The sequence below is a fragment of the Python bivittatus genome, unplaced genomic scaffold (genome assembly GCF_059951505.1).
Source record: "Python bivittatus isolate LINGU-HERP-01145 unplaced genomic scaffold, Pbiv_v1 ctg000590_np1212, whole genome shotgun sequence".
Taxonomy (NCBI): Eukaryota; Metazoa; Chordata; class Lepidosauria; order Squamata; family Pythonidae; genus Python; species Python bivittatus.
The window spans coordinates 18,110,430-18,135,214 of NW_028277086.1; the positions used below are offsets into that span (position 1 = coordinate 18,110,430).

Below are 24,785 nucleotides of genomic sequence, written 5' to 3' on the forward strand. Positions count from 1 at the left end.
GAGCATCTTCCTTCCCACATTGTAGTGGTACTTAATGGTTACTGAGCTATAATTGTAGCCTGTTGTTTTAGATATCATTAATCTTAATCAAAAGCTAACTGAATCACTTCCCCTTTCTACACGTGTAGGTCCTGTTGCAATTGTACAGTATGGGAAAGGGCAGAAGTCTAATACAATTTTTAGCTTTATCTATTAAGTAAAAAGTTAAATTAATGCAGCAACTGAAAAATACAGTGAATTCAAAGACACTAGAAACAAAACTTTTGTAAGTGTCAAGTCTGAGTAAAAATAGGGGGGCAAATCTTAAATTCAAAGCAAATGACCATATACCATCAGCAACATTTAAAGCACTTCAAATAAATATTTTCTTCTCCTGTTATATGACCTGGGTGTATTGGAAACAGTAGATGCTAAGTTGCCATCACAAAACCCTGGCTTGATGGTCTTGAGTATCCTGTTTGATCTGAAACATGAATTGTGCACTCAGAAAATATTACTCAGAAGCTTACTAAAATTCCTCCTTTCTCCAGATATTATTCAGTGAAGAATTTGAGACTCCCTTTATTATAGTCAACAGCGTATCCTTTCTGCAGTCAAATGCACTTTCGTTTGGTGTGCTGCTCTTACGAGTAGAAAAAGATGAATTGGATGTACAAGGCAGCGGCTTTCATGTTTCATTGGAGTGGGTTACAGTTGTGAATACTGCTAAGGAAGGTGAGTGTTTCAGTTGGTTTTACATTGCTGGCATATGAAAGAAGTTCACTGGTGTCTGTATATTAATTCAGTTCTTACTCTCAGCATTCTGGTAGCTGTTAACTTGAGTGGAGCAAAGGATATGAATATGCGTTTCCAAATACCTAGCAACCCGAATATTTGTAGGAGCTGTTAGAAAATCTTTTTAAAAAGAAAATATGGTAATGTAAGATGGCATAAAAAAAAAAATAGAAGTAAATCTCATTGAAATTAACAAGGCTACTTTTGAGTAAATATATTGTTACCCCTCCTGCCTCCCAAAAATACATAGAAAGAATCCCAGACCGCTAGAACAGACTCCATATTATAAGCAGTCATCTTTTAGAATAGCTTTTCTGCTAAGGCAGAGCCTGGCGATAGGAATCAGTGTAACCTTTCAGTCATGGAAACTTGCTGGGTGAATTTCAGGTAGTCGCTTTCTCTCAGCCTAACCTACCTTGTTAGAAGAAGAAATGTGAAGAAAATGAGAGGGGGGAGTACTTGTACACTGCCTTGAGCTCCTGGACATAAGTAAGGATAGAAATGAAAGCCAGCTAAGTAACTTTGAGCTCTCAAAGCCATTCTCTCTCAGCCCAACCAACCTTACAAGGTGGTTATTGTGGAGAAAATAGGCGGGAGCATTAGCTATGTATGGCGCTTTCAGTTCACTAAAAATAAAGGGGGTATAAAAATCTAAAAATGAAATAAACAAAATTTAACAAATAAGTATATAAATATTGCAACGTTCAACAGATCCAGTAGTTATTGCAGACATCAACCATTTTATTTATTTCCTTTGATCTTTCAAACATAGCACATATATTTAATTACAGAGAGAAAACATAGAACAAACAAGGCTAGTGAATAGAAGAATAAAATATTAGAAGGAGCAAAAGAAAAAAAATTAATCTTACCAGCTAGATAATACCCAGTTATATATCACCTCAGTCCAGACAAGACAGTGGGGCTATTGATTCAGAAGCTGATTCCAGGGTAGTTGCAACCTTTGTTCTGGTGAAATTGTGCTTGCCCCAAATTTGCCAGTTTGTAAGCAGGGAGTATTTCTGGACTTAAAGCTCCTGCTAAATAAGCTGATAGAGACTTTAGCTAGAAGAGCCTTTCCCCAGCTTCAGTTGATGCACCAGTTTTGATCCTGAGGAGGAGGCACTGGAAACAGTTACTGATGCCCATGGTTAGATTATTGTGTTTTGTTCCATGTGGGACTGGCCTTGAAGACTACCTGGAAGCTACAGCTACTCCAGAACATAGTGGCACACACATTAATGGGAGTGTCTCAGTATTCATGCATAAAACCTGTTCTGCAGAAGCTGTACTGATTGCCAGTGCTGGTGTTAACCTGTAAAGTCCTACACGGCATAGGGCTTGTGCCCTTGCTTCAAGTAATATGTGCTCATTCAAGGTGTGCTGGTACAGACCAATTGTTAAAGAGTCCCTATCCTTGCTGAGGTGTGGTGAGAGGAGACTTTGAAACAGTCATTCTCTTCCAGAGCCCCCCTCCCATGGAAACAACTTATCCTTAGAGGTAAGATCTGCATCCTCACTGTTAATACTCAGAATGTAGTTTAAAATTTCGTTATTAAACTCCAGTCATCCATGATTAATAAAACTCCACTTCTCTCTGTTAAAAGGATAAAGCTTTTCAATAATGGTCCAATGCTACAAATTGCTTCTGGCATCATTGGAAAACTTCAAATATGTGTTTGTGCACACGCATGTAGTCAGGATTCAGTGAGAGTCATATGAATGTACATTATATGTTATATCATATGGTACTTGGTAAGATCCCCCAAAGAAACTGAAGGATGACTTCTTGACAGACTGGAGAAGCTGCATTGGAAATTGGGGACAGAATACTGGGCATGATGATGACTCATAGAGTGTCTTTAATAGCATCTAATCAGAATTTAAAGGTAGTTGCAACAGATATCTTATTTTTTTGGAATAATGGGGTATTGAAGGGAGAATCAAGAGTGCCTAGGAAATCTTTAACAGGGCACAAATTTCATTCTAGAGACCATTTACACAATGTCTGTCATATTGCAAATGAGGATGTTGGGATTTGGAGCAGTCCACGTTCCAGAAGAATGTAATTAACCTTGGAGTTATAAGGAGAGCATATGTGCTCTGTGCTCCTGTATCTATATAACACTTTTTCAAGGACTCCACTTTGGTTCCTTTCATGAAGTCAGTATTAAAGCATTCTAAAGACATTGTCAAATTTTGCACTGAATTTTGGTATGATCAAGATATTTGGGCCAGCAACCTGGTGAAAAAAAGTAACTTATTTTTGTCCTTGTTTTGTTGAATGCTTATCATTTAAAAATTGGAGGAATTGACAAATTTAACAGTTTTGTTTTGTTTTTTAAATCAGGTGAAAAAGTATATGAAATCTCCAAACGTCGAGTTCTTCAAGGAAAATCCGTTCCTCATTATGCAGCTCTAGAACCAGGTGGCAATGGCCTGATGGTTATCTCCTACAAGCCCTATACCCTTTTGCACAATGGTGAGACCAAGCAGGATGAAAATGAAAAAGAGAAGACGGAAATAAACAAGAAAGGTAACCTCCCTACAACTCATGCTATCCTGAAGTTTTAAAGTAGACAACATAATTAAAATCATGCAAGCTTGAAAATGCTTCAGTGTAACCATACTGTGATCTAATCTCAGAACATCAAAAGAAACTTCCACTTCTGCGTACCTTGGTATGTTAACTTGACACACAGCCCTTACATTTAAAAGAAGTAATTGTAGAAGTTAGAGGTAATGATATAATTACCTATATCCTCTGGACTTTCCATCTGTTTAAGGACAGAAGATACTATCGTAGCCTAGTTCAGACATTATAAATGATGGGTGATGCTACCCTTTCAGACAAAGGTTTCTGCCTTTTTAGCTAGCAAAGTTGTTAGAAGAAAACCATCCTAATAGCTTCCCCTATCCAGTGTAGCCATGAATTTCATTTTAGAACAGAGAAAGGAAAATGATACTTTTTTATTTTTAAAAAGCTAGTGCGTTTTATATTGCATTGATGACTTAGTAAATTACAATATATTTATCATATGGTTGCCTTATTGTGCTATCTAGGCAGTGTCTGTGAATTACAGTAATAATATACAGTGGGGCAAAAAAGTATTTAGTCAGCCACCAATTGTGCATGTTCTCCCACTTAAAAAGATGAGAGAGGCCTGTAATTTTCATCATAGGTATACCTCAACTATGAGAGACAAAATGGGGGGGGAAATCCAGAAAATCACATTGTCTGATTTTTAAAGAATTTATTTGCAAATCATGGTGGAAAATAAGTATTTGGTCAATATCAAAAGTTCATCTCAATACTTTGTTATATATCCTTTGTTGGCAATGACAGAGGTCAAACGTTTTCTGTAAGTCTTCACAAGGTTTTCACACACTGTTGCTGGTATTTTGGCCCATTCCTCCATGCAGATCTCCTCTAGAGCAGTGATGTTTTGGGGCTGTCGCTGGGCAACACGGACTTTCAACTCCCTCCAAAGGTTTTCCATGGGGTTGAGATCTGGAGACTGGCTAGGCCACTCCAGGACCTTGAAATGCTTCTTACGAAGCCACTCCTTCGTTGCCCGGGTGGTGTGTTTGGGATCATTGTCATGCTGAAAGACCCAGCCACGTTTCATCTTCAGTGCCCTTGCTGATGGAAGGAGGTGTTCACTCAAAATCTCACAATACATGGCCCCATTCATTCTTTCCTTTACACGGATCAGTCATCCTGGTCCCTTTGGAGACAAACAGCCCCAGAGCATGATGTTTCCACCCCCATGCTTCACAGTAGGTATGGTGTTCTTTGGATGCAACTCAGCATTCTCTCTCCTCCAGACACGATGAGTTGAGTTTAGACCAAAACATTCTACTTTGGTTTCATCTGACCATATGACATTCTCCCAATCCTCTTCTGGATCATCCAAATGCTCTCTAGCAAACTTCAGACAGGCCCAGACATGTACTGGCTTAAGCAGGGGGACACGCCTGGCACTGCAGGATTTGAGTCCCTGGAGGCATAGTGTGTTACTGATGTAACCTTTGTTACTTTGGTCCCAGCTCTCTGCAGGTCATTCACTAGGTCCCCCCATGTGGTTCTGGGATTTTTGCTCACCGTTCTTGTGATCATTTTGACCCCATGGGGTGAGATCTTGCGTGGAGCCCCAGATCGAGGGAGATTATCAGTGGTCTTGTATGTCTTCCATTGTCTAATTATTGCTCCCACAGTTGATGTCTTCACACCAAGCTGCTTGCCTATTGCAGATTCAGTCTTCCCAGCCTGGTGCAGGTCTACAATTTTGGTTCTGGTGTCCTTCGACAGCTCTTTGGTCTTGGCCATAGTGGAGTTTGGAGTGTGACTGTTTAAGGTTGTGGACAGGTGTCTTTTATACTGATAACAAGGTCAAACAGGTGCCATTACTACAGGTAATGAGTGGAGGACAGAGGAGCCTCTTAAAGAAGTAGTTACAGGTCTGTAAGAGCCAGACATCTTGCTTGTTTGTAGGTGACCAAATACTTATTTTTCACCATGATTTGCAAATAAATTCTTTAAAAATCAGACAATGTGATTTTCTGGATTTTTTTCCCCATTTTGTCTCTCATAGTTGAGGTATACCTATGATGAAAATTACAGGCCTCTCTCATCTTTTTAAGTGGGAGAACTTGCACAATTGGTGGCTGACAATACTTTTTTGCCCCACTGTATTCCAGTGACTCACAAAATAAAATTGTTGATGTGATTTGGTAAATGGGAACAATCAAGGAAGACTCTGGAAAAAATGACAGCTCTGTGACCAGCAGCCCTGTCGTTACTTCATTGGAAGATAATTGTGTTCAATTCAACCTGCATCGGGCTGCATCAACATAAATGTAATTTCAAAATCAGTGGAAGTAACTCTTCTAGTCCACTCTATTCTTTTTTTGAGGGATCATTCTCTAGAGTATTGCCTCTAGTTATGGGCCCCGCAATTTAAGAGTTCTGAAAATTTGGAATATGTTCAGAGAAAGGCAGTGAAGATTATCAGGGACTACGAACTAAGTGAAGAAAGGCAGAAAGAATTTAACATATTTAACCCTGAGAAAAGATGACTGAGGGGGGATACGATTGCACTTTTCAGTGTTAGAAAATACTTCCTAATAGTAACAGCATTTTGACCTGGAATGGTGGTGCTCCCCCACTCCATGGATGTGTTCAAGTGGTAACTAGGTGGCCATTGGTCTGGGTTGCTTTAGTTTGCACTTCTTCACTGAGCAGAATATTGGACTAATGGCCAAATGGCCCCTTCCAACTCTTACGATTCTATTTATGTATGTATTGTATTTTTTTACTTTCTTTATATTTTAATGAATATCTGTACCACCCTAGAAGTTTTTAAACTTAAACAAGGACAGATAATGTACTTTGGAGCCTCTGTTGCTTTTCTTTTTCCAGTTTCGAGTAGCTAGTTGCTGGAGCATTTTATTGTACAAACTACGAATTTTCTGACAGCCATTCCACAAATCTTAATGTTGTAGCCTGTAGCTAGTTATGTATTCCCCTTATGTGTTTCTGTTTATAGAACCTCTGTACTACTGGCAGCAGACTGAAGATGATTTGACAATCATTTTCCGACTCCATGAAAACTTTACCAAAGAGGATATACATGTCAGCTTTTCTCCAAATCATCTCAGTGTAGCACTGAAAGACCCACAGTTTCCTATACTGAAAGGTGACCTTTTCTCATTGATTGACCATGAAAGCTCCACATGGATAATTAAAGAAAATAGGTATTTATTTTAGTGTTGTGTAGTTGATCTATTGAATTCCATTGTTGCATATTTACATCTATAGCCTGTTATCATTATTCATCCACTTTCCATTTAGTGGGGGAGAGGGATACTCCAGATGGTAGAATTACTAAAATATCTTTAGTATTGATTGCCATGATGAAATGAATGTCAGTAGTATGTTACATTCAGCAAAGCACTCTGAGCATCATTAGTCATCTGAGTTTGTAAACAGGTAATTACCCATGTATGATTCACAAAAACAATGATGTTGAATTGATTACTTATCTGTAACTGAGGTTTTTCATGTGGTCATCTGTGAATCCACGTAATCTACCCCCTTCCCCATCTCAGGTGGGTTTTCCTTATACTTTTGGAATTGCTGTCAAAATTGAGGGGGAAGCATGCTATGTAAGGCGGGGGCAGCAATTCTTACAGAAATGATTTAATTCTAGACTGTTCGAGATAGTCTTACAGTGAAAGCGCACAAGCACTTCCCTTGAAGAATCTCAGTTACCACTATCAAAATATTGTGTGTAGACTAATTTATTTAATATTACAGTCCTATATTATAGCTTTGATTATGGCTTATCAATATTTTTCTATTTGATCCCTTCCCAGATTAGAGATTATTTTAATTAAGAAGGAGGAAGAGAAGCATTTATGGCCAGAACTGATCATTGGTGACTCTCGAGGGGAATTTATTATGGACCCAGCTCAAAGTGCCACAATAGCTGAGCAGCTGATGTATCTTACCTCTGATGAAATGGTAAACTGATGGTAAAATTTGTGATTTTAATGTATAAATACATGCCAAAATATTCTGCAATCTAGTGGAGAGGGTTGCATGTTGCATGGTTTTTGAAATCATACTTTGTCAAATATCCTATAGCGATTGGGTTTATATATTGTGTCTAGTTATCTTTGGGTGTGCTGAAAGTGGTGGATGTACTTCAAACTGTAGATAAGTAACTAAATGATTAAATCTTCCTGAAGAAAAGGTCAATATGCATAAACATAAAAAAAGGGGGGACAAAAACCCAGCATGAATGTCCTCCCAAAATTCTGAGTTTTCAATTTTTTATGAGAAGAAATAATTGTTTCCTAACCTGCAGTCTGAAATGTTTCAGCTTAGGATGTGATTATCTTACGCTGTCTGTTCCTTTGAATTAACTGTACAGTATTCTAGAATTAGACCTTCTTTAAGGTATCAATGAAATACTGGTTGCAATACATATACAGTGGTACCTCGGGATACAAACGCCTCTACTAACCAACATTTCGGGTTACGACCAGCTTCGGCAGGGAAAATTTACCTCAGGTTACAAACCGGATCTGCGGCCATTTTCCCTGCTGCCACGCGGTCGCGGCTTCCTGTGGGCCAGGTCGCGGTAGCAAGGAGACGTTCGGTGAGGCTTGTGGTGTGTTTTGCGGTGTTTTGCGAAGGTTTTTGGTGTGCGTGTTAGCATGGCTTCAAACAAAATGCAGAGCAGGCTTGGCAGGAGTAAAGCTCTGAAGAGAAAATTGCCTCGGGTTGCAACCAACTCGGGATACGTCCAGAGTCACGGAACGGATTAAGTTCATATCCTGAGGTACCACTGTATTATAGATTTATTTATTATTGTGGGTTTACTACATGCTTCTTTTTTACCTTTTTTTTTTTTGAGTAATATTGTCTCATCAGCTCACAGAATGCGTAGAAAGCTAAAGAAATTAAATTCCTGATTTCAGAATCCAGATCCTAACAAGGAAAATCCTCCATGTAATGCTCAGGAGCTAGAAGAATGTGACATTTTCCTTGAAGATAGCACAAGTTTGTGTAGATTTGATGGTAACACCATGAAGATCACTCACGTGGTAAGCATAAGATAATATTCTTAAGCTCCATAATGGTTGACAACTTACAGGGAACTGGACAGTTCTTTTTTCTGTTCGTTCTTTTGGACGTTTCGATTGTTTTCTATACCATCAACCATAATGATGTCCTTTCAGACAGAAATGGATGAGGGGGCGCACATTTTGGTGACTTTAGTCTTTTCTAAAACAGTAGAGCAGGTGTTTTCTTCTCTTCCCCAGCTATTTCCCTCAACCGTTGCCAGCACCTGTTCTAGTATAGCTGTCCCATCAGCCCACCACCTTCCCTGGTCTTCCCAGCATCTTCCCTTTCCTTCTCCTCCTCAGTCACCATGCCAATATCAACATGCTGCCACCAAGGAACCCCTTCAGCCTTAGAGTTTTCCCGCTCCCTTCCCTGCCCCCGCTCCCAAAAAACAAATTTTACCCAGGACAACCAGGTGTATCAGACGTTCTGTAGCACTGAGGATAAAGAAAATATGACAATGTCACTTCAAACCCTCCATCTACAATAAGAATAATGGTAATAATTTGTTCTCAAACGCTTGGATATTGTGTCATACAGCTATATTAAACAAGTGTCTGGTTGCTTTCAGCACATTCTTGGAGGAAGTGAGGGAGACTTTGCTTTTTTACTTTGCTTTACTATTTATTTTTTAAAACATTTATATAGCCACCCATCTTATATCGAACTCTGGGCAGCTCCCAACCAACAGTTAAAACAACATCAATATACCATTAATATATCCATATATCTATTAAAACACATACACACACACACTCTTTCATGGAGGGTTTTTTAAAAAATCATCCCATTCCTTCATGTATGGGCTAGCCACTCCAAGACTGAGCAGTATCACCTAAACTGTTTGGTGTAATTCACATAGCAGTTGCATCTGAAAGCTCTTTGGTCCCATGTACCCCCACCCCACGCCTGACGGAAGAGACTGAATTTCGTGCAGAGTAAGTCCCATACCTTTACACCTTTATGTGGGAGGCATGCTTGCTTCAAGCAAATGAACAAAGTCTTTTCTGACCTGTTAGGTCATGGGAGTTTTGGGATTTATTTTGAAAACAAGCCCTTTTCCATATATCTTAAAGCAACACAATACTTAGAATATGTTTTTCAGTGCATTTCTCTCTTAAATGTTAAACAGCATATATGATAATAACATCTCATCTAAGCCAAATTTGGTGCTATCCATTATTGAAGGAGGGGGGCAAATTATGTAGGAAGATCATCCACTATGACAGAAGAAGAAAGGAAGCAGCAGAGGTAATAAACAATGGATGCATATAAGGCTCTCTTGATGGAGAAGAAACAAATGACTGCTAGTTAACAACCAGGGAAGGTGCAGTTGGCATTGTTCTTAGTATCTTTTCATTAATTTTTCAAAGGGCATAAATAGGTTCCTTTCAAGTGGGATGCCGACAGTGTCTGATATTTAGTTGCATCTGTTTCTCTGAAATTGGATGGGCAAGATTATAGTTCGGTACTTATACCATAGTGTATGTTCATATCTGTTTGAATGTAAAGTTTCATTGAATTCAGTGGAGCTTATGTCCAGTAGGTAGGTGTGATGTTTCACTCATGGTTTCCTACACATTTTGCTTCCAAAATGCCTGGGATTCAAAAGGGATACTTAATGCACTTGTTATGGTATTACTTTACAGAACAGAACAAAGCATGTAAGTCTGGCTTCTATGAAGTGATCCAACTTCTTTCAGAATTGTGCCCAAAATTAGAACAGTTCCATCAGAGTGAGACGTTAAGCATTCTAAAAGAAATAGCCAGTGCACAGTGATTACATAACATTAAGATTTATTCATGGATTCCCTCCACTGGACTATGGAATAAATTTATATAATCAGTATTGTAAGAAGAAAGCATCCAAGAAATATCTGCAGACAAGCAATTGGTAGAGTAGCAATGAAAGCCTAGAAAGATGCTCAGATGCTGTGATATGCCTTTACCTACAAAGATCAGTGTTGTGCAGGCAATGGCTTCACCATGAGACTCTATGGAAGTGAAAGTTGGACTTCAAAGAAGCAGGATAGAAAGGGTATTGACACTCTTGAACTTTGATGTTGGAGAAGATTCCTGAGAATATCATGGACATTCATAATAGCAAAAACAAACAAACAGATCATTGAACACAGTTGTCACTTGAGGCATAAATGACCAGACTTAAATGACTATATTTTGGACACATCACATGGAGACCTATCTCTCTTTAGAAGTCTCTAATGTTGGGAAAAGTAGAAGAGAAAAGGAAGAAGGGTGATTAGCAGCAAGGTGGATGGACTCAATTACAGTGATGATGGGTGCACCCTTCGAAGGCCTGAAGGGCCAGGTTGGAGACATATCATCCTGGACAAAGTCTGTCTGTGTGGTTGCTTAGAATCAACACTGACTTGATAGGACATAATCAGTCAATAAAAAAGCTTGGTCTATTTTAGCTGTCAAGGGAGACACACTGAATGGACATACCTGTTTGTCCCAGTAGTCATTTATTAAAAGAATTCTGTATAAAAACGTAGCTTTCAATTTGAGGTGTTAATGCCTCAAAATACATTGAACAGTATACTCCATAAGTCTGTACTACCTTTTTGTTTTGCTTTACTCATGATACCTTTCCTTTTAGTTTCCTTTTTTTTTCCTGCAGCAGTCAGTGTTGTCCCATATTGATTGAATTCCCTCATGTTACTTTATCTGAACCATTACTTAAGTATGGCCACCAAGAAAAGGTCAATTAAACACCTTGTCACTATTGTCAGCTTGAATCCTTAAAGCTGGAAGGGTTGTCATGCCATAACAGTTGGAATTTCAGTAGCCATGAACTTAATATAGCTCATCGTAATGGGTCATGTCGACCTAATTTAAAATCTGCTCTGCAGCAGTCTAGTCTTACTATCATTAAAGGTAAACTTCACCTTTTCAGATTCCCAGTACACAACTTGACATTTAGAAGGAAGAAGCAGAGTTTTAAGTTTTAATAGCTGAATGCAATCAAGATGAACCTATCCATAGGTTTATTGAAGTTTGGATCTTCTGTCTATATTAGCCTTTCTCAACCTGGTGCTTTCCAAATTCATTAGACTACAACTCCCAGGATTCCCAACCATGAGAGTTCTGTAACACAGGCTGGTCAGCCCACTATTTGTGGGCAGCAGATCTCCCTAGATTAAGCAGGGCACAAGTTTCAGACCCGTTTTTTGTTTATGGCAGGTTGTACTTTTTTGAGGAGCAAAATATTAAAAGTTTCTCAAAAGCTGGGGGTAGGGGGGAGATTTAAGCCACTTACTTTGCCTCCTAATCCCCATGTCAAAGGAAATCGGGTTTGAAAACGTTGTCCATTCCACTGACATCACATCATTAATTGTGCCCTTGGCAAGATAAGAGCAGGAAGTGCTGTCCCCAGAAGAAAAAGGTTGCCTGCCCCTGATATGATGGGTCCATAGGGCATCGGGTTCATCCATGCTGTCATTTCTCTTTGAATGCAAAACTTCTTGGAACGCAGAGCTTTATACATGGTGGTACAACTTGGAGTTCCTAATCACAGTTTGGCCATCACTAATGATACTAGTAGATTTTTAATTATGCCTTGGCTAATTTGAGGGTGTGTAGATGGTTCTTCACTTACTATTAAAACAGCATTGTTATTTTAAAGGGTTAATTTAATGGGTAGTTTTCTTAATTGAGTTTACACAAGGATACAGGATTAGGGCAAAAGCATGCTGGGCACTAGGAAGTAGAGATATAACAAGTCTGGAAACATTGAAGCAAAAGAAAAATGTCCCTTCCAAGGTTATTTTTGTTTCTGTTTTTTGCCTCAGGGGAAGAAGAATACAGAACTTCCCCAAAAATGGTAATTTAGCCATTATTTATTTTTAGTGCTTTTTTTTATAGCTATAAAATGTCAGTTTTTATAAAATGTGATGTGTGCATTTGTGTCAATATATATACTTCTGGTGTAGAAAATTAAAATGTGTAGTTCTATGTATAGATTCATTTCTTTTGTATCTTAACCCCTTTATATATCACTAAAAATAAAATGTTACAAATTCTTATGTAATCCATTTTTCTAGGTTTCTAAATTATCACAGGAACAAATTGCCCAGGAAATAATGAAAACAAATGTTTCTTTGTTTTAAATCCCTGGGCCATTACAGCTGATGGGGAAGGACCCATTACAATGGTCCCAATCCTGGAAATCACATGCAGTTCATTTTTATTCACAGTTGATCAAAATATTTATATATTTAATATATAAATATATTTTATAATATAATTTAATATATAATATATTTAATATATAATGGTGGGTGGGTGGGTATGCAAGTGTATGTCTTCCAGCACAGGAAGCCTTACTATGAAACTTACTCCACCAAGAAACTCAGCAGGATCTCTTTTAGTCTTGAAAGTCTTGAGAATAAAAGCTCTCCCATTCCAGCTTGTATTGGAAGAATACTAGTTGCAAATACAGGTAGTCCTTGCTTAACAACCATTCATTTAGCAACTGTTCAAAGTTACAATGGCACTAAAAAAAGTGACTTATGACCAGTCCTTGCACTTAGGACCATGGCAGCGACCCCATGGTCACATTATCCGATTCAGGCACTTGGCAACCATCAGACATTTATGATGGTTGCAGCGTCCCGTGGTCATGTGATCACAATTTGTAACTTCTCAGCCAGCTTCTGACAAGCAAAGTCAATGGGGAAGCCGGCAGGAGGCTGCAAGTTGCCGTTACACAATGTCTTGCTCACAACTGTAGGTGATTTGCTTAACAACCACAACAGGACTGCTAGCACTGCTGTCACTAAGTGGGGGGGGGAGGGTAACATGATGTTTTGCTTAATCACCGCTTCCCTTAGTGATGGAGTTGCTGGTCCCAATTAGGGTCGTTAAGCAAGGACCACCTGTATTCTTATGCCCCATTATCTTTTTAGTATGCTACCTCTGATTTTTTATTAGAATTTTCATTTCAGTCTCTTTTGATACCGTGTTTTAAGCTATGAGCTACCCAGAGGATTTGCTAAAATCATGTGATGAGATAAGAATCTCCAAACCATTAAAATCCTTGCATATAGTTTGAAGAGCATGCTTATCTTAAGAACATGCTTATTATTTTTTCTTAGAAGTAACTTTTGTCTCATGCCACCGTTCCGAAGCATTGATTCTTACCAGTAAGAAAAAATATTTAAAACTTCTGTGCAATCTTCTCGTGTATAAATCTGGTACTTGTTTGTTTATTTAGTATATTTTTATGCAGACTTGTTCCTAATAGACTCCTCAAAGTTTACACTTAAAACGAACAGTCTACTTGACCTCTCAGTGGCTTTCGATACCATCGACCATGGTATCCTTTTGGGTCACCTTGGGGAGTTGGGAATGGGTGGCACGGTTTTGTGCTGGTTCTCTTCCTTCCTCCAAGGTCAATCCCAGTCAGTGTTGATTGGGGGCAAGAGGCTCAGCCCACAGCTCCTCCATTGTGGGGTGCCACAGGGTTTGGTACTCTCTCCACTCCTCTTTAACATCTATATGAAACCACTGGGTGAGATCATCCATCACCATGGGATGAGGTATCATCAATATGCAGATGATATCCAGTTATACATCTCCATCCCAGGTGACCTGAGTGATACCATGACCACCCTTTCACGGTGCCTGGAGGCTGTGGGAGTCTGGATGGGGTGCAACAGGCTTCAGCTGAACCCTAGTAAGACAGAGTGACTGTGGATTGGAGGCCCCTCTGTATTCAGGAATTTGCCATCTTTGGCTCTGGACAGGGTTGCACTGCCCCAGACAGATCTAGTGTGTAATCTGGGGGTCCTCCTGGACTCACAACTCTTGCTTGAGGAGCAGGTGGCAGTCATGGCCAGGAGGGTCGTTGCCCATGTTCGTGTGGTGTGCCAGTTATGCCCCTTCCTGGATTAGGAGGCTCTCCGGTCAGTCACTTATGCCCTGGTCATCTCTTGGTTAGACTACTGCAGTGTGCTCTACATGGGGCTACCCTTGAAGAGTATCCAGAAGCTACAGCTGATTCGGAATGCGGCTGCGCGGACAATCTTGGGTGCCCTAATGATGGCACATATAACACCTCTGCTGCGGGAGCTGCATTGGGTGTCAGTTTGCTTCCAGGTCTAATTCAAGGTGTTGGTTATCACCTTTAAAGCTCTATATGGCATGGGTCCAGGTTACCTGAGGGACCGTCTCATCCCCGTTATGTCAGCCTGTTCCACCCGGTCAGACAGAGGGCATGTTGCAGACCCCCTCAGCAAGGGAATGTTGGCTGGCAGGGCCCAGGAGGAGAGCCTTCTCTGCTGTTGCCCCCGCCCTTTGGAATATTCTCCCCCCAGAGGTGTGGCAGGTCCCTACTCTCCTGGTTTTCCGGAAAGGACTTAAGACCTGGCTCTGTCAGTTTGCATGAGGCAACAAGAGTTGTAATCAATCCTGGGGGTGGCTGACATCCTGATGACACTCTGCAAGCTGTTTGCTAATTTTATCATCCCTTGGAATTTATTAATTATTTAAGATTGTTTATTATATTATATTTTAATGGATTTTATCTCTTCTGTAAACCGCCCAGAGTTGCTTTTTAACAAGATGGGTGGAGACTGTGTGTGTGTGTGTGTAAATTATCAACATAATACACAATAGATGTGTTAATAGTCATAAAATCATTATTAAAATATACTCACCAAAAATTATTATTAGGTGTCTCAGTGACAGTATGACAATGAAAAAGCCTTTTCTGAGAAGTTCTCTAACGGCTTTCTAAATATTGAGAACAATGGCGTCATTTCAGTTTCCAGGGTAGTCTAGTGTTGATGCCACAAAGAAGTAGTACTGGTTTCAGCATTCCTACTTGACATGTATGTTCTGGATAGGTAGATTACATTTGAAGCACACCGTCTTATAGATATATGAATGACAAACCATACGGGTTTTTACAGATCAACATTGGTTCTTTGAATTATAACTGGAAGCCAGTTGGCAACCACTGTAGAGTTCATAATAGTATCATGTTGAGATAGTAGTTCTTGCCTGCCAACAGGTGGACTGCTTTATCTTATATCAACTCCAGCTTCCAAGTAGTCTTCAGAGGCAGCCCTATTTAGAGTGCCTTGCAGTAATGTATATGAGAAGGGGCAAGAATGTGAGTCAATATTGCCAGGGCTTTTTCCAGGAAAGGCTCCAACTGACATACCAGCCAAAACTGGACAAAGGCCCCCTAGCCATAGCCTCTGTTTGACTATCTAGCAATAGACATGTATCTTGCAAGACCTACAGTCATGGACCTGCTGCTTCAGTGAGAGTTGACACTGGAGCAGATGGATTCTGGGCAGAAAATAGCTCAGTGGTGTTGGGATTCCACTGTAATTGTTTTCCCCATTCAGATCTTTATGGTCTCCAAGCACCAGCCCAAAACGTTTACTGCGTCATTGGCTCAGCCCAGAGTGCAGATGAATATCTGGGGTCATCAGCATATTGATGATATCTCAACCCAAACCAATGGATGACCTATCTCCCTTTATATAAATGTTCAGCTCAACCACCCACTCATTCAGGAAGGAGCAGAAGCATTGTAATACAGAGCCCTCAGTTCAATGGATTGTCCAAAGGTATACCATGAGAGATGGTATCAAATACAGCTAAAAGATCCAAAAGGACCAAGAAGGAAGCACTCCCCCCATTCAGATGCTGACCAGAGTAGCCAGTGCAACTTCTGTGTCACGCCTGGGTCTAAACCCTGACTGAAAAGTTGTAAATAATGTGCTTCCTCTAAGGCAATTTGTAGTTGTAGCCCTATTGCACTTTCCCCAAACTGCCCTAAAAGAGTGAAGGTTGGAAACCGGGTGATAGTTAGCCAACACAGCCAGGCCTAGGGAGGGTTTTTTCTAGAGGGGCTGCCCTACCACCCCTTTCAAGGCAGGTAATGTTGCTCCCTCTCCCAACCTTCCTGGTCCAGCTGATCATAACTCTACACGCTTCCTGAAGTAGCCAGGTGGGACACAGGTCTAGTTTGAATGTGGTGGTCCTTAAATTGCCCATAACCATATCCACTTCCTCAAAAATCACAAGATGAAATAAAACCAGAAGTTTCTACCTCTCTCATCTCCACAGATTCTGCCAGTAGGGGGCCCAGACTTCTGGAATTTGCATGATTTTATCAGCAAAATATTGCCCAAAGATCTCATAGCAGCCTATGGGTGCATCTTGCCTGCTCTCGCTGTTTTTCGGAAATTTGGGCGTTTGGTGCTCTGTACCAAACAAAACCCAACATGTTTTTAGTGTTTTGCCATAAGGAACATTTGGAGCTTAAAACAAGCCTCTTGCTTTTCACCTTAGGTTAACAACAATATGTAAGGTGTACTTTATTGCTGACTACTATCCAACTGTCAGGTGGACTTTGTTACTTTACCAGCTGTGCTGAGAATTAAAAAAAAAAATCAAGACAAATGAAATTTACAAACCAGTAAGCAAGATTTAGAAATTTTCAGAACCATGGGAAATAGTCCCATTTTATGTTCAGCAAAACATAACAGCTGCTTTAAGTTTGCAACATTTTGTATACCCCTTTTGCCATTAAAATACAGGTCCATAATACTTCTTGCATCTTGCTTTTCATGAAAAGTGCACATGCTCACTTATATTGCATCCTCAAATGAATTGTGAAAATATTTCTGTTTAAAGTATGAGTTGTGATTGCTTTGCTGAGAAGCCATGCTGCGAATCTCATTTTCACACCAGCAGTTGAAATAATACGATGTTTTTTTCTGAATTCTGAAGTTGAATTGAGTTATTTTTTGGCAACCAGTAGACTAGAATCACTTCATTATCAGACATTTAAGCTGCTGTGATTCCATTAGTCTGTTGGAACAAAAACAAAGTACAGCTATTTATTTGTTGATAAAATTGATACCATAGCATTTCATTGTTTGGTTTTTTTTTAATATCTCAAAGGAATGAATTTGTAAGCCATCAGCAGTAGTCTCACTGGAAAACAAAGTTTTGTGCAAGAGACTCAGTGACAAAAATATTGTGTAGAACGCAGCAGGTCTAATGTGGTATCAGGTTTTATATTGCCTTAATCTGTAATAAATGTATGGTGGAAGAGAAATTAGTTTTCTAAAAGCTTTTATATACATTTTTTAAGTTAAGAAAAATATTGTTTTTCATTATTTAAAAAAATGGCAATGAAGTTTTGAAGTAAAAGGGCTGGATTTGTATTTGCTTCATAGATTTTTTTGAAGAATAATTCTGAAATGTAATACAGGTAGTCCTCGGTTAATGACAGTAATTGGGACCAGGAAATCCATCACTAAGTGATATGGTCATAAAGCATGACATCACATGACTGCCCCAACTTATGACAGCAGTTCCAGTTGTAAGTGAATCCCACAAAGTCATTAGGCACAATGTCATGTGATTGCCCTGCTTCCTGCCAGCTTCCCCATTGATTTTGCTTGTCAGAAGCTGGTAGTGAAGGTCACAAAGGGCAATCACATGACCGCGGGACGCTGTGACTGTTGTAATTGCGAGCTGGATACCAAGTGCCTGAATCCCAATTAAATGACTGTGGGGATGCTGCAACAGGTACAACTTCGAGGACCAGCCGTAAGTCTTGTTCAGCATCGTCATAACTTTGAACAGAAAGAATAAATGAATGGTCGGTAACTAAGGATTACCTGTAAATGAAAATTCAAGATAGTTTTTTAGAAGTGCACTCAGAAGAATTTTTGCTTTGCTTTCATTTCTATTTCACCTCCTTCTCCAAGGAGCCCAAGTGGCCATAACTGATTTTCCTGCATTCTCTTTATCTTTTCCACCACTCTGAATGGCAGTTTAGGCTAAAAAACTGTGACCAGTCACTTGGTGAGCTTCATAACTGAGGGAGTATTTGAATGTGATCTTTCCAATCTTAATCTGATTCTCTAATATCCTGTCTCTGTGTAGCTTTATAATGTAGGAATTAACTTTTTCAAAACCGTCTGTTTCTGTAAAATACGTCTTCAAAGTTTTCACACAAGAGGGAAGTCTGTCCCCTGAATAAATGTTTGAATGTTCTCATAAAGTGAAAATTCAGTTTTAATAGCAGTTTATACCAGCATGAAAGTTCCTTTAATCATTGACCAAATTTTCTGAAGTTGGGGTTACCAATTATAGGCCTTTTTCTAAGCTGTAATGCAACTTTTATTCAACTGCTTTTGTTACTAGGGTAGAAAAAAAGAGTATACTTCTAAAATTATACCTTGGTGTAGTGAACTGTGTTAAATTGCAGTGATATTTTTTGTTTATCAGTTAATTATTCAGCAGTGTAAGTTGACCTTTTGCATATTGCCATATTTTTTTTGTTCCATTAATTACTACCTTATCTGTTCTTTTTTAAAAAGTTGGGAAAGTAGTATTTAATGGAAGGAAAAGATATTTTCCAGTTGCATTAACATTTTTTGTTCAGGTAACATGGATATTCTCTTCTGTCTGGAGATTCTTTGTTGTTGATTTACTTCAAGTGGATAAGAGTATAATTACAAAATGTACAACATTTAAAAAAAAGACCCAGGAGATACCTGAGAAATTATAGGCCAATCAGCTTAACATATTTCAGGCAAATTGATAGAAATGAGAAACAAGGAAAAAGTATCTAAGCACATAGAAGAACAAACCTTGTCAAAAGAGAAGCGGCATGGGTACCATTAAGGTAAATTCTGCCTCACCAAACTTTTAGAGTTCTTTGAGAGTGTTGAGAACCACATAAATGTTGACTCTATACCTGAATTTTCAAAAAGTAGTTGATAAAAGCTCTTTGGTAGATTTGCTGATCATGGGATAAGAGGACCTGTCCTTTTGGGGATTGATAACTGGTTAGCAAAACAAAGGAATAAATGAGCAATTTTTCTCAATGGAGGAAAGTAAGAGGTAGAATTTCACAAGAATCTCTGTTGGTTCCAGTTTATTAACTTGTTCACAAATGATGTGAATTTAGGATTAGCAATTGAGGGGGCCAGGTTTGTAGGTAATCCTTAAAAAAACCTATTCAGGATAGTATTAAAAACCAAAAGTGACTGAACATCTCCAGATGATTCACTACAAACTGGATGAATGTTCAAAAATGGCAAATGCAGTTATTTAATTAGGTATAAAGTGATACCCATTGGGACCACCCCCTTCCCCCATACACATTTCTGATGAGACTGATGGAGTCTGGGGTGTCTGTAATTAATCAAGAAATGATCTGGAAGTCATAGTGGACAGCTCACTGAAGATGTTGACAAAATCCATTATAAGGATCACTAGAAGGTTTTGAATTTAAAGCTGTCATCTTTTAATGACTCTGTATAGCTCTATGATATATCCACATTTGGAACACTGTCTACAGTATTTGCTGCATTTGTAAAAGGGTATAATAGAGCTTGAAAAAATGCAAAAGAGGCAATCAAAATGATAAAGCCAATTTCATGCACCTTCCTCGCAAGCAAAGGTTAGAAGGGGCACAAGCAATGTATATAACGTCATGCATGGCTTGAAGAAAATAGGCACTAGCACCAGAATTTATGCAATGAAGCAGATTAGAAGATTGAGAATAGACAAAAGGGCAATAGAATGTTCTCTAGCCGAGGAGAGAGAATTCACTATCACCTACACACTCACTTGGATGGTTTTAAAACGTGATTGTATAAATTCATGGAAGACAGATCTGTCAAGAGCTCTTAACTTGAAAGCTCAATGTTACTTCTGTATTGGGGGTAGCAGGACTCCAGATACTAGCAAGAAATAATAGCAAGGGTTGGAGGGGGAGATGTCCCCACCTCCTGCTTATCAGAACCCATAAACATCTGGCCACTGTGAAAAACAAAATGCTGGAACAAAATAATGGCTTTGACTTAATTCAGCAAAGCTATTCTTACAGTCTTATGTAAATATGTAAATATAAATATTGCCAGTTTGTGATTGTTTTATTATAAGATGGATGATCTGCTTTATTTATCACTATAAATAATTTAACAATTCAAGAGAGAAGATGTAAAATATCTGTAGGCATCTGTTATTTATTTTTCAGGTGCTAAACAACTAGAAAGTAACAAATTCTAATTAAAGTTTCTATTTAAAAATGGGTGCATGGTTTCTCTTCTAATATATGTACATTTTGATTTTGATTTATTTAAAACATTAGTATGAAACTATTGATCTCAGCGTAGGTAAGCAAGTATATGCTGTCTTTATAATGTGACAAACCATGCTTCAAAACTCCAACTTGTGTGAAATGGCCATAGGGTAACCATGGAAAAGACCCCATTTTCATTCCCTTGAGAGTTTTAAAGCCAAAGTTACATCACTTTATGGGTATAAAAAGCTTTCCTGGGGCAGAGACTGAGCTTCAGCTGCAAGGACAGAAATGCCACGGGGAGTTTGTAATTGGCAGCTTGCCACTCAGAGCATATTTATTGTCATGCCTAGGCTACTGTAGTAATGAGTAGAACTTAATTAATATAGAATTAAACATATTGTAGGGTAGAAGATACTGGATTAAGAAGTTGGTTAACTTTGTTCTTAGTTATAAATCCTTAACCTTGGTTTTCAGCAGCAAAGCTGCTCTTTTTCTTACAAAACTAAAATACAATCAATGTTCTTGAGTGTGTGGCCTGTGGAGCCTTTTTGACCTGCTTATACCTTCTCCATATGCAAAACAGAGTGATTTATTTATTTGGATTCCAAATAGATATCTGGTTAAATTGGCATAGTGATAATTTTTGCTTTGTTGGAAGCAGCAGCATTAATGGTTTGGCATATCAACTATCCTAATAATGATTGCTGTTTAAATGTGTACAGCAGACTTTTTTTACAGTGTGCTAATGGCATTTATAGGCTTGGGGAAGATATATAAAATTGCCTTTCTAAAGGAGCATACAGCGATTCCCAGGTTCATAGAGTTTAAATAGCAGTCTTTATTCCTGTTTAAGTACAACCCATAGAAGTCCACGATCTATATAGACATTCTATAAAAAATTCCCACCAGCTCAAAATAAATTGGAGAATGATGCCTCCAAAAAGTTTATTACGTTTTTCTTGGCACAAATCTTTTGAAATATAATACAGCAAGAAATAGTGAAAGAATTATGTGTTTAATTTGTACTGTATTTTTAAGGTTTGTTAATCATCCTGAACATTATTTATAATGGAAAAGTGAGATTATATAATTAATACATTAATCTGCGTTCACCCAGTAAGATTCATCTCCAACTGAAGTTTTGAACCTGTAGATCCAGCAATTCAGAGTGCCATGCCATATTGGCTCAGGGAGCACAACTGAATCTAATCAGTTTTATCTGGTGTTCACTAGTCCTCCAATCCCAAAATCCTAATCCTTCAGATTGGAACTGGACTGCAAAATATAATGCACAGAGATATGGACTGCTCAACTAAATTGACTTACTAATACTTGGTTCAAAGCTGAAAATGTGCTGTTGTGTTCTATATAGCCAGCTAGTAGTTTCTGTATAGGTAATAAAGAGGATTGCTTTTCTTAATTCTGCAGGTAAATCTTGGAAGCAATCAGTATCTTTTCTCAACAGTGGTAGATCCTAAGGAAATGCCCTGCTTCTGCTTGCGCCATGATGTTGATGCTCTTCTCTGGCAGCCCCATCCAGATCAGCAAGACAAGTGGGAGCACATTTCTACTTTCAATGCTTTAGGTGAGAGAAAGAGAAGACCCTACAGTATTGCTCCTATTAAACAATGTTCCATAGCACTTTTCCACTTAGTTCAATCATCTCTGTTCTTACAGCAAAGCTTCTAATTAAAATTTGGTTGGGATGAGTTTTGGAAATGCTTATCTCAGGAAACAATCTTGTGATAAAAGAGATCAGTATAGTAATTCAAGTGTTGTCTCATCAAGTCTAGGGTTTTTGTTTTTGAGGTTTTTTTAAGAATTAGAGGCTAGTTTTATAGAAGAAAGCTTCTGAAATATTAGGGAGAATATGAAAAGAATGAATTTGTTCATTGCTGCAGATGTGAACTATATTTCAATTATCAGTTGAGGATAAAGGCCCAAATTCAATCTTCCTGAAGAAATTTACCTGATATTTCCAACATCTTTATGCTGAGTTAACGTGAATAGATTCTACTCAACATAAATTATTTTTGATAGTCATAGAATCCTGAGAATTCAGAGTTGCGACAGCCATTTAGACCGTAGAATCCAACATTCTCTAAAGGCTTAAATTTTAGATGTTAATTCCAGCCCCTCTCCGGTATGTGATTTCATTCGTTTTTTTGTAATAGTTTTTTAAACATGCTTTTAGTACATTTGCATGGACACCCGCACCTTTCAATCATTTTAAATTGTGCTTTGCTCTTACTGTAAGATTCCTTGCATGATGCATATGCATTAGAAAGTGAAATGGAAACATACCAATAAACAAACTAGTCTGGTCTGTAAGAGAAGAAACCTAATGTCTGTTGGTATTGCCTAGAAAGGTGAAAATAGAAGTATGTCGGTGAACAGTTTCAAAGCTTAAAGATGCTGTTTTTAAAAAAGAAAATTCTAAAATGTCCAGGATTTTTGTTAATTTGCAAATAGCTGGAAAGAAATCTGGCCTTTTTATATTGGCTTCCTCTTAGTGTTTGATTAAAAACTAGCAACATTTTCCTCCTAGTTGATTAGCCTGTTGCAATATGGCATACAAAATAACACTTTTGTGATAATCTGCTTCCGTAATTGGTTCCAAGGAAAATATGGCTTCAGTTCCTCCATGTATAATGAAAGATTAGAAATATCTTGCCAGCTGCACAATTAAAGGGCTTAGGCAGATGTGGCAAAGATAATTAATGCAATTCTTTAAGCTTTGGAAACCCATTTTCATTTGATATTTACTTTGAACTAGAATGAGAGCAACATTTCAGAGAATTCAGATGCTGCGCTGAAGAGCTGTAGAGAACCAGTCAAGACATGGGGGTCGGGTAATTTATTTTTCACGTGCTGTCCTCTTAGCATGTTTGCCATAGCCGCACTTCTTTGTAGTTGCAAAAAGCAACCCCAAGTCTATTCTACTATAGTAGTCTAGCCCTGAGGATACAAAGCCATGGACATTTATCAGTTCGAGTCCTAAAGAAAAAGTTGTGCCCCATGCACATTTTACTGCAAAAAACAAAACAAAGCAAAAGATCACACAATGACAGGAGGGCTGCGAGATGGAAATAATGACTTGCTTTTTCTGGCTGTGTGTGTTTTAGGTTATGTGCAGGCATCCAAGCAGGACAAGAAATTCATGGCCTGTGCACCAGACCACTCATATTCTGCCCTTTGTGAGTGCCTGCGAAGAGTGTTCATCTATCGTCAGCCAACTCCTCTAACAACTGTTCTCTACAACCGAAAGGAAGGGAGACAAGTCGATCAGCTTGCTAAGCAGTTGGTAGCAACTCTGGAAACACATGATCCTTTTTTGGGCTTTCAAGCAACAAACGAGAGATTATATGTTCTCACAACAAAAGCTCTATTTATAATAAAAGTAAGCAATGAGAATTAATCATTGTCTCATAATGACTAAATATATATTGATATCTCTGCATTCATAATGAGCTCCAGTTATGACTCCATAACTTAGCACAGAAATACAGAATGCCACTATCAAGGCAAAGGTAGTACAGTATAATGTGTACCGTTTCCTAAAGGGTGACCAAAATTATTTTACTACATATTTAGGAGAGAAGCATTTGTAGATTTATTTTTAATAAATTTATTATTATTTGCACAAAACAGAGGTTTTGCTTAGAATCACCTTGAGATGTCCATCCTACCTTCCCCCACAAAGGTGTTTTTCTAACATACAGTACTATTTGTGAAACAGTTTTTCATCACCTCACAAACATATTTTAATCAAAGGTCTCTTAATAGATGGACAATGATGTTCTTTTTCAAATTTCCTTAAAGCTTTTTATTGTAACTGTTTCTATTGGGCCTCCCCAGCCAATTTAGACACTTTGGGGGGAAAAAATGAAATGTTCCTAAATAATTAAAATGTAATTTGCAGCTGAGTAAATATATTTTTGTTTTGTTTTTGGGCTTTTTTTGTTTCCATTTTCCTTAAACGTTTTCACTAAATGCTTGCATTGGCTCGTTGAACAAATGATACTGAATATGTACATCCACTTTTCTTAAGCATATTTTTAATTAAAGCTCAGAATTCTCATTATGTGCAAATGTGGTAATTGCATTTGGATTGTATCTAGTTTCCAGATGCAAATCCTCAACCACTTGAGAAATAAAATAGATTTTTTAAAAAAGAAAGTTTCCAGTGTTCTTTACCTTGACATTAAAAATGGATTTGAGAAAATTTAAAGATTTGTTTTGTCTTTCTCAGTTCTGAGCTGGTTCCATTGTCTGAAAAGACCA

General features: G+C 38.4%; 1 protein-coding gene across 1 annotated transcript in view; it reads left to right on the plus strand.

Moving 5' to 3' along the window:
- NUDCD1 (NudC domain containing 1) overlaps positions 1 to 24,197 on the plus strand; it is a 36,050-nt gene extending 11,853 nt beyond the window's left edge. Inside the window, exons 4-10 of the mRNA XM_007423669.4 lie at positions 531 to 714; positions 3,125 to 3,310; positions 6,324 to 6,531; positions 7,153 to 7,300; positions 8,263 to 8,388; positions 21,930 to 22,086; positions 23,627 to 24,197. Of these exons, the coding sequence (XP_007423731.1) occupies positions 531 to 714; positions 3,125 to 3,310; positions 6,324 to 6,531; positions 7,153 to 7,300; positions 8,263 to 8,388; positions 21,930 to 22,086; positions 23,627 to 23,919 (1,302 nt within the window). The 3' untranslated portion in view covers positions 23,920 to 24,197. The remainder of the gene's footprint in view (positions 1 to 530; positions 715 to 3,124; positions 3,311 to 6,323; positions 6,532 to 7,152; positions 7,301 to 8,262; positions 8,389 to 21,929; positions 22,087 to 23,626) is intronic.
- Positions 24,198 to 24,785: the final 588 nt, after the last annotated feature.